Source organism: Dromiciops gliroides, chromosome 4 (assembly GCF_019393635.1).
Source record: "Dromiciops gliroides isolate mDroGli1 chromosome 4, mDroGli1.pri, whole genome shotgun sequence".
NCBI lineage: Eukaryota > Metazoa > Chordata > Mammalia > Microbiotheria > Microbiotheriidae > Dromiciops > Dromiciops gliroides.
In genome coordinates, this window is record NC_057864.1 from 436,579,850 (window position 1) to 436,590,026 (window position 10,177).

The following is a 10,177-nucleotide window of genomic DNA, read 5'->3' on the forward strand; positions in this document are numbered from 1 at the left end:
GGGGCCTTAGTTGCAAAGAAGCTAATTTAGGCTGATGTGAAGAAAAGCTTCCTCACAATTCGAGCTATCCGAAAACAGAATGAGGCAGTGGGCACCCCACTCACTGGACGTCCTCAAGGCACAGCTGCAGGGCCACTAAGTAAGGCACAACTGTTGAAGGCATTCCTGTTTAGGTGTAGGCTGGGTTACAAAGACCCCTGAGGTCTCTTTGAATTCTGAAATTCTAGGGGTTTTGTAATGTTCCTGTATTTCTTCTCCAGGACAGTAGAAGTGGGTAGACTTGGGAAGAGAAGAATGGAAGAACAGAAAGAGAAGTTTACAAATGTGAAAAAAGGGAGCAGGATAATTAAAGTCCTTCAATCTGCTGCTCTGCTGGGTTCTTAGCATCTGTCTGGAAAGGAAATGGAATGTGATGAAGGGTAGTCCCATAGATATGGTTTGTGTGTGTGTGTGTGTGTGTGTGTGTGTGTGTGTGTGTGTGTGCCACACCTGAGGTTAAACAACTATATCCAGTGTCACTCCCAGAGCCTGTACCCTATACAACCTATTCCCCCAAAGATTCCCAGGGATTTCTGGCTGGGTCCCAACACCCGAGCAGAACAATCTTACACTGAGACAGAGGGCACACATAATACCCCCCATAGCACACTCTCATAGCCATAGACCTAGATATGGTCCGCCAAGGGCTGGCTCAGTGTTTTCCTGAGGATCTTGTCTTCCTTGGTTTGGGCATTTGGATGGAGTTACACAGGGGTCTGGGTTAGCAACTGGAAAATATGAGCAGCTGACCTCTAGTATCCTACCTTGTACTATTTTCAGCTCATGCCTACTATGAAACTGCAAGACTCATATTTGTGGGAACATGTAGAAGGGCTGTGGGGGGAAGGTGGGAGAGAGTCAGGAAGAGTTCTTGGGCTTCCAGGGTAAGGGCTATGGTATTGGATGTGAAAGAGGTGGATATCTCTACCTGATGGCCAAGTGCATGGGACCACCTACCCTGGGAAAGTCTCTCTCCAAGGTCAGTAGAGTTAGGAAAATAGGGTCTCAGAGAGCTGCTTCAGCCTTCTCAGCACCTGGGAGACTTGGGAAGGGGGCCTTTTAGGTTGCTCTCCCCTTTGCCTCATTCCTTCCCCCACCCCCATGTATAATGATGGGGCTCATAAAAAGGGCAGGGAGAAGCCTGAGGGTTGGAGATCCTGGATGGGAGGGCCTGACTTATTGATGATTCCCAAAGTCCCTCTGCCAAAAAACAAAACAAAAAAACCCCCAAAACAACAAGAACAACAACAACAAAAACCGTAAAGTCCCTCTTCCCTTAAAATTTCAGAAAACTTTGTGCCTGTCCTTCAGCTGGGAACCTGGCCCCACCCCTTCCTCCCACCTACAGCTCAATGGGGCAGGCAGATGAGGCTTTTTAATGTCTCAGCTGCTAGACTGTGGGGGCAGGGGGCACCAGCTGAGGAGGGGTCAAGATGTATGAGCACAGGGGACAGCTTGTTCCAGCTCTGAGAACACTGTCTGCTCGTTCTCCAGGAGAATGGTACTTAGTGTCCTTGGAACAGTAATGCCCCGTTCAAGGAAGAAGAGTTTCAGGAAGGGAGGGACAGGGTCAGAGAGGAAGAAAATAAGAAAGAGAAAGATACTCAGGGGGTGGGGGGGGGGAGACACACACACAGAGACAGAGAGAGAGATACAGAGACAGAGACACACACACAGAGAGAGATACAGAGACAGAGACACACACACAGAGACAGAGAGAGAGATACAGAGACAGAGACAGAGACAGACAGAGTTACAAAGGCAGAGACAGACAGACAGTCAGAGAGACACAGAGAGACAGACAGGCACAGAGAGAGACAGAGAGATATACAGAGGCAGAGAGAGACAGAAACAGAGACAGAGAGACAGAGAGATACAGAGAGACAGAGACAGAGATACAGAGACAGAGAGATAGAGAGACAGAGAGAGACACACAGACAGACAGACAGATACACACACACACACACACACACACACAGAGTGAAAGAGCAGCCATACGATTCTAGATTCTAGCTAGAAAGCACCTGAGCAGTCATTTGAATCCAACACTATCTTTTTACAGATGAAGGAAACTGAGGCACAGAGATGTTATAAACAGGAAGTGGAAGAACTAGGATTTGAACCCAGGTTATTTGAACTCCAAAACCAATGCTTTGCTCCACAACCACAGTGACTCTCAGTGCTTAGGGATTCAGGCTCCAAGTGACTATCCCAATGTCATTTTCCCCAGGCTGGTGAAAGGTCTGTCTCCACTGTCCCTGATTCTTGATGAGTTAGGTTACTAGAGGGAGGTAGAGTCGTGGGCCCGTAATGGATGGGAATGGGATCAGGGGAGCAGTGCTGGGTTGCTAGGTGGGCCCTGAGTCACTCAAAGCATAGACCCACTCACAAAGGGCTTCTAGAGCCATCTATATCCTCCTTCCCTGGCTTTGTATCTTTCTTTTTCTCCACCAATAAGCAGGCAGAGTGAGAGGCAGGCTGCCCCAGACACATACGTGTATACACACAAACATACAGGTTAACACTTACCAGCCAGCAGATTTGACCTAGGAGAGTAGGAATCTGGTCAAGACTTGTAATTCATCCAAGTCTGGAGACTCTGGGCAGAACCCTTGGGTGAGGGGGACTTTGTGTAAGTTATAGTACTTGTGCTCACATTCCTTTCTCCATGCATGAGGGGCTTCCTCCCCACCCTACTCCCTCACCCCCTTGCAATACTGAACTCTTGATTACCTTTACTGGCTCAAGATGGGTGATTTCGGGGAGCTGCCAGCCATCATAAAAAATGGGTATGTAAGCTGGGGGCATGGGTTCAGATTGTGGCCAAGAATTCCTGCAGAGAGTGGCAGATCTTAGTATTCAGGCTACCAAACTGGCCTCATACTAGAGGATCCTTGGGAAGATGTGAGTTCCCTGTCTAATGGGGCACCCAGAAACGCCCCCCCTCCCATGGGAAACCCATTAAGGATGTATGACAAAACATCAGTGGAAAATCAACAAGTAGGGAGAGATGGTGAGGTACAGTGGGAAATGGATTTGGAGTGAGGGGATCCAAGTCTGAGACCCATCTCTTGCATTTACTGCTTGTGTATGGGCTAGATGCTAAAAACCTCTGGGCTTTGCTTTCTTCCTCTATAAAATGAGGGACTCAGTCTAGATCAAGAGTTCTCTACTTTTTTGTGTATCCTGGCTTCTATTGGCAGTCTGGTAAAGCCTATGGTTCCTTTCTCAGGTGAACGTTTTTAAATGCACAAAATAAAATGTATAGGATTATGAAGGAGGGGACAGCTAGGTAGCACAGTGGATTCAGGAGGACCTGAGTTCAAATCTGACCTCAGACACTTGACACTTACTAGCTGTGTGACCCTGGGCAAGTCATTTAACCCTCATTGCTCCCCCCAAAAAAAAGATTATGAAGGAAACCAATGATATTGAAAAATGATCGAAATATGAACAAAAACTAAACCTAAGTTCACAGATTTCACACTTAAGAGCCCCTGGATCATCTATGAGTTTCCTTCCAACTTCAAATCTATGATCCCATATAAACAAAGATGTTCATTTCTGAGGCAATATTTTCCTATAATCTATGCATTTCTTTTTTATTTCTATTAAAAAAAATTTTGTTTGAAGGCAATTGGGGTTGTGACTCGCCTAGGGTTACACAGCTAATAAGTGTCTGAGGCCATATTTGAGCTTTGGTCTTCCTGACTCCAGGGCTGCTACTCTATCCAATCTATGCATTTCTAAATGCTCTCATTATTGTATCTGACTATGCCACGGTTTCTGCAAGAAAAAGATGGCAACATTTTTGTCCTCATTTCGGAAATAAAATACTGTGAAGATGGATGTTGCTACATGACTCCTCCACATACCCGGCAGAAGAAAAAAAAAGTTATCCTAAGTCTATCTCACTTTGTATCTAATTCTTTGGGAACCAGTTGGATATGTTTCTGCCCTTGGCCTGGTGGTGGGGGTGGTGAGGGATGGTGGTTCTTGATAATGTTCAGGATCCCTTTTCAACTCTGAGATACTATGATTCTAGCAAAATAAGATTTAGGTCCCTATCTAAGTTCCCCAGGGGAGGAATTTGGGAGTAACAATGAGGTGCATTACAAGAGAAAGAAGAGTCAGGAGACTGCCACTAACTAGGAGTCTCATTTCATTTCTATGGACCTGTGTTTCTTTTTCTTTTTCTTTTTTTTTTGGTGAGGCAATTGAGGGTTAAGTGACTTGCCCAGGGTCACACAGCTAGTAAGTGTTAAATGTCTGAGGTTGGATTTGAACTCAGGTCCTCCTGACTCCAGGGCTGGTGCTCTATCCATTACACCACCTAGCTGCCCCCCAGACCTGTGTTTCTTAATCTGAAAAACAGGGCTGGGGGTAGGGGCAAGAGAAGTGGCCTAAATTGTGCCTAAAGTTCTGTCTTAGAGTGTTGTGGTCCGAATGGAATGACTAGGCCTGGGTCTCACCGTGTTACAGTCCAAGCAACTCCAAGTTCTTTCCAATAATTCATGTACTTTTGTCCCAGGTTCATGTTCAGTAATTTTATGGCCTCATCTGTCAGCAAGGGACAGCTTACTTGTTTTGGTAGGGTTTTGTAGTCAGGGCAATGATAAGTGACCTAGGGGAAGGTAGAAGGTGTGGGAAAAAGCAATAGAAATACTGCCTCCCTCCCCCCAAATTAGATTTCCTTGGAGCTTGTCACTGAAGGATCTGTTTGTATACAGGTAGGGAGATAGCATGCTGTAAGGTCAAATGGGCACGGAAGTAGTGTGAGAAAGTCTGCCTTCTATGGGCCTGAGTCTGCTTCCTCCTCTGGAAGAAGAGGGGTTCACTCTCTTTCCACAGCTGCCTCACAAGGTCAGTGTAAGTAAGGTACTATGTAAATGTGAGATACTCATATGTGTGTGTCAAGAGGTTCTTGCTCCCCCTCTTTTAGCAGCCTATGGCGACTTTCTCCCTGGGTCTGCTCATAAAGCCCGTTTGCCTCATCAGATTCCTTTCTCACCTCTAGGGGTTCTTGCGATCAAAGGCAATGGCTTGGTTCTATAGCTTGGTCCACCAGCGTGGATCATATTTTTTCCGAACCAAGAAAGGATACTGTCTTTGCAGATTCCTTAAAATGACAATTTCTTTTCTCACAATCAACATTGTCTTAGAAAGCTGATGATGTCCAGGCAAGAAGCAGGAGATCATGGGAGAGGGATAGTATCCTCTCTGCCCTTGACATTCATCCTCTATTCTTGCTATTCATCTTCTAGCCCCACCTGCTTTGATTTGTTCAAATTAGCCTTCTATCCTCTTCTCTTGGACTTTAGTCCTTCTCTCCCACCTCTTTCTTCTATCACACTCATTGCCCACTACCTACCCCCCCAACCTTCCAACTCACATATTCCAGAGACTGGAAGAGGCTGTAGACTAATCCATGGACTTTTGACTCTTCCAGGCTGCTGCTCATCTTCCCCTGGAGAAAGAAAATGGTATCCCCCTCCTCCTATAGCCAAACACTCTAGAGAGGTAATGAAGGAGCTTGAGTGTCATTCTCTATTTGCGAATGGCTTACTCACTGGAAACCCAGGCAATAGAGAGGGGTACATAGGGTACTGTGGTTGACTTTGGAGTGGAAATGGCTGAGAGGTAGAAGCTGGTTTGGGAAAGAAGGTATGGAGAAGGGTTAGGATGTGTAATGGGGGTAAAGGTTGAGGTGGAGTTGGACTTGGAAGGGAGGAGAAGGGAGGAGGAGGAAGGCTCCAGGACTCTTCCCACCAATAACTGACCTACCAAGAGGTTGAAGGCATACTTGATCTTCTGGAAGTAGTCTATGTACTGGGGGACTGGGAGCCATACTGTGAGGGAGGAGGTAGAAAGTAATAGATTACACAGACCAGTTCCCAGGCACCCCTGATCTTTCCCCATTTCTTTCTTTCTTTCTTTTTTGCGGGGCAATGAGAGTTAAGTGACTTGCCCAGGGTCACACAGCTAGTGTCAAGTGTCTGAGGCTGGACTTGAACTCATGTCCTCCTGAATCCAGGGCTGGTGCTTTATCCACTGTGCCACCTAGCAGCCCCTCTTTCCCCATTTCTAACTATACATTTCTCACCTCTAAATCCTTATATGCAGTTCTCCCTTCTGTATCTACCTTGAAGGCTTGTGAAAAGCAAATAAAATCATACATGCAAGGGGGTTTGTATATCTTCAAGTGTTCTATAATTTCCAGTGATAATTACTATTTCTGAGTGTGCTCACCATCTAAGACCTCATGCTTACCTTTTGGCTGTTTTTCAATGTTGACTTTTTCTACCACCTTCTCCACAAATGTAGTGATATCATTCTTGACATGAATCAGGATCTCCTGTACCCAGGGACAAACCTACTAGGTGAGACCTTGAATTTGAACAGGTAGTTGGTCCCAGCCCCACACTCTACCTCTAGGATCTTCCCTGTCTTGGAAAACTCCCCAACCAGTCCTAGCTCAACCTTATGCTAATCAATGCCTTTCCATCTCTCCCCAACCTCAACCCCTGTTGTCTTCCCAGGAAAGGAGGAAAAGGTCCCAGGTGAGCTAGAGTCCCTTCTTTGTTATCCTACCCCACCCTACCCTTTCCAGATAGTTTGCCCCACTTTTCAGAATCTTCCTTTGGGTTGTTACCATATCTCTAGCTAGGGAGTGGTTCTCCATCTGATAGAGTGTCTTAATCGTCTGGCTTTCAGGATACTGGTACAAGTGGAAAGGTTGGGTACTGTGATGCTCATAGTCCATAGAGGTGGTCCTCAAAGCACTGGCCTGGTTCTGGTTGCAAGCGGCGTACTGAAACACAGGAAACTTTAAAGGCCTACCTCCCCCTTGTTCCTTCATAGCCTTCTGTAGATTAGCTCAAGGGAGAAGGGAGATGAGGAGACAGTGTAGATAGGCTTAATGAGCTAGAGTTGGGGAGTTTCCCCATAAGCCTGGGATATCACCCTGATTCCTTCCAGGCTGGAAAGCATCCTCAGTCCTGTCACTAGTCCTGGCCCTGGAATAGCAGGATGCTGGCCAGCTGGAAATAAGGCAGGAATTAAGTATTTATTAAGCACCTACTAAGTGTCATATTCTGTGTTGGGTGTTTTTTGTTTTTCCCAGATATTATCTTATTTAATCCTCATAATCACCCTAAGAGATAGGTACTATTGTTATCCTCATTTCACAATTGAGGAAACTGAGTCAAACAGGGACTAAAAGACTTGATTATCTTATTTAATCCTCACAATCACCCTGGGAGATAGGTACTATTATGCTCTTTATTTGTGTGTCAGGCAATGGGGGTTAAGTGACTTGCCCAAGGTCACACAGCTAGTAATCGTCAAGTGTCTGGGGCTGAATTTGAACTCAGGTCCGCCTGACTCCAGCGTCGGTGCTCTATCCACTGCACCACCTAGCTGCCCTCGTATTATTCTCATTTCACAGTTGAGGAAACTGAGGCAAACAGAGACTAAAGGACTTCCCACTTATCACACAGTGTCTGAGGCAAAATTTGAACACAGGTCTTCCTGACTCTAAACCTTACTCATTATTCATTATGCTACCTAGCTACCCTTAGTTGGCTCAGGTCCAGAAGCGTAAACCAAGAAGACTTACATGTAGTTTTCTCTTGTTATTTAACATTTCACTCAAGTGATCTGAACTGAGGCTGGGTTTGCCCAAGGTCGCACAGCTTGGTAAGTGACTGAACTGGGCATTGAGCCCAGACTCCCTTACAGAATCTCCTTTGCACCACTTAAGAATTAGGGGAATGTGTTAGAGACAGGGAAGAAAGAGGAAGAAGGGGAGTGGCTAGACCAGAGCTTGTGAAACAGAGAAGTGAAAAGAACCATTAGAAGTTGGTTAGAAAAAAAAAACACGCCACCCCCAAGAAACTCCAAACAAAACAAAACAAGACAAAAGTTGGTTGGGAAACCAAGATACTCATTTGTTAAATGTTAAATAATAATATAAGACAGTTCCTAGTCCAAAATGCAGTTGAGAGGTCAAGGCTACCTAGTCCAAATCCCTCATTTGTTTAGACCAGATGGCCCCTAAGATTTCTTCTGATCCTAGGACTCCCACCCCCATACTTTCATGATCTTTCATCCATTTTGAGCATGATTTTCTCACCCTTGAAACCCCATATCCATTCCACCCTTGCCCACCCAGCTCAGCCCACCTCTATTTTCTCATGACACCCCCTTCTGCGCTGTACTCTGAAATCCCGTCCTCTTCCCACTTATCCTGAAGTTATAGCCCATCTCTCTATCCTGGTTCTAAATAAAACCAGGTTCTTCCCGGATTCCCAATACCAGCTCCCTTTCCCTTTCTATATCCCAACCTTCCTTAAAGTCTTCATTTTTACCCATTCCTCTCAGTTTAATCTGGGTGGTGGCATCGTGTTCCTCTTGTGACTTTTGACCCACTCTGGCTCTGATTTCATCACTCAAATGAGGGAACTGTTCTCTCAAAAGGCACCGCAAGGTTCCACGCCAAATCCAATAGTCTTTTCTCGGTTTTGGTTCTTTTTGATCTCTCTGGGACATTTCCAGTCAATCTAACAAACACTTATCAGCTCCAATTATGTACAAGGCACTATGCCATGCCCCAGGGGCAAAAGGAAACAAAAATCCAGTGCCTGCCCTCGAGAAGTTTGCATTTGACTTACAGTTTGGCAGCATCCATTTTTCCTCTAATTTTATCAGCTGTCTCCTTTCCATCCTTCTTGTTGGCTCCTCTTCTCTTCCTTTAATTCCCTGGCTGGTAATGTCTTGTTTCTGCTGACATTCTCCCCGGTTTTCAAACTAGAAACTCTGCGGCCATCTTTGACGCTTTCCTCTCTCTCCTTTATCCTCTATATACAATCTATGACCGAATCCTATCGTTTTTAGTTTGATTCCCTCTTCTTCCACTTCTATTGTCATCACCTTAGTGCATCTAGACTCTCACGATCTCATCTCCTAACTGGTTCCTTTGCCCCTAATTTCTCCATCATTTTCTCCTGAATACCTGCTTCAAACTAATCTTCATGGTGTTACTAACAAATTTAGAAGCCTATAATGTAATTATTTTATCTTCTTTATCAGGTCCCTGCTCCTTTACCTCCATAGTCTAGAGTAGACCTGCCACCCTATGTATTCAACCTTATTTTCCATTGTTTAGAGAAGGGAATATTACTAAGTACCTACTATGTGCCAGATGCTGAGCTAAGTACTTTTGGGGGGGTGTAGGGCAATGAGGGTTAAATGACTTGCCCAGGGGCACACAGCTAGTAAGTGTCAAGTGTCTGAGCTTAAATTTGAACTCAGGTCCTCCTGAATCCAGGGCCAGTGCTTTATCCACTGCGCCACCTAGCTGCCCCCTGAGCTAAACACTTTTACAAATATTATCTCATTTAAGAATCACAACAACTCTGGGATGTAGGTGCAGTTACTCCCTTCCCGCTCCCCAATTTTACAGTTGAGGAAATTGAGACAGACACAGGTAAAAATGACTTGCCCAGGCTCACACAGTTAGTGTCTGAAGCTGAATTTGAACCCAGCACCTGATCCACTGGGCCACCTAGGTCCCTAGAAGTTTACCTACATGCACTCTCAATTCCAGCAAGGCAGGTTACCACCCTGCTTTTTAAACTTGAGTGTTCTTTCCCACCTCTCCACTTTTGCTCTTGCTGTTCCTCCTATTCCCTCTCCTTCCTTACACTGACCTAAAAGACTATCCATTTGTTAAAGCACAGCCCAAATTCTGCTTCCTGGATGAAAACTCTTTTGTTACTACTCTAGTTCTCATTGATCTCTCTGTGTCTTTGTCTCTGAATCCTACTGTACATCCTCTCAGCTTTTTAGCGTGTAATTGTTCTTGAAACATTTCTAGTAGGTCAATGTGGTTTCCCAGTTGGATTGTAAAATCCTTGGAGGCAGGGACTTCTCCAGCATTCCTAGCCCAGGGCTATGCTCTGGTATTCACTTAATACTTGTTGATTACTTTGAATTAAGAGCCTGGCTGGGTACACTGGGAGAAGGTGGAGACCATTGGAGACATGTACAGGTAGAAAGAGATGATCTTCATGGGTCTTGTCTTACTCTAAGATTTAGTAATTTGGAGGAATAATTACCTTTGCATTATTCACTTTGA

General features: G+C 45.2%; 1 protein-coding gene across 1 annotated transcript; it reads right to left on the reverse strand.

Moving 5' to 3' along the window:
- Positions 1-273: 273 nt before the first annotated feature.
- LOC122755211 (epidermal growth factor receptor kinase substrate 8-like protein 3) lies at positions 274-9,151 on the reverse strand. The gene is made up of 9 exons (XM_044003535.1): positions 9,146-9,151; positions 6,692-6,850; positions 6,310-6,394; positions 5,824-5,888; positions 5,432-5,506; positions 4,512-4,663; positions 2,773-2,872; positions 2,569-2,650; positions 274-387 (listed from the first exon to the last, which is right to left on the reverse strand). The coding sequence occupies exons 1-8, from the start codon at positions 9,149-9,151 to the stop codon at positions 2,606-2,608; spliced, it is 687 nt and encodes a 228-aa protein (XP_043859470.1). The 3' UTR covers positions 274-387; positions 2,569-2,605.
- Between the last annotated feature and the right edge of the window lie 1,026 nt (positions 9,152-10,177).

Bases quoted from the DNA above. Each gene is read 5' to 3' on its own strand.
- LOC122755211 (XM_044003535.1), bottom strand. The intron at 5,507-5,823 runs GTAGGTCAGTTA...TTCTTTCTCCAG, and splicing joins AGTATGCCTTCAACCTCTTG to GGGAAGATGAGCAGCAGCCT. The intron at 2,873-4,511 runs GTGAGACCCAGG...CACTCTCTGCAG, and splicing joins GTTGCTTGGACTGTAACACG to GAATTCTTGGCCACAATCTG.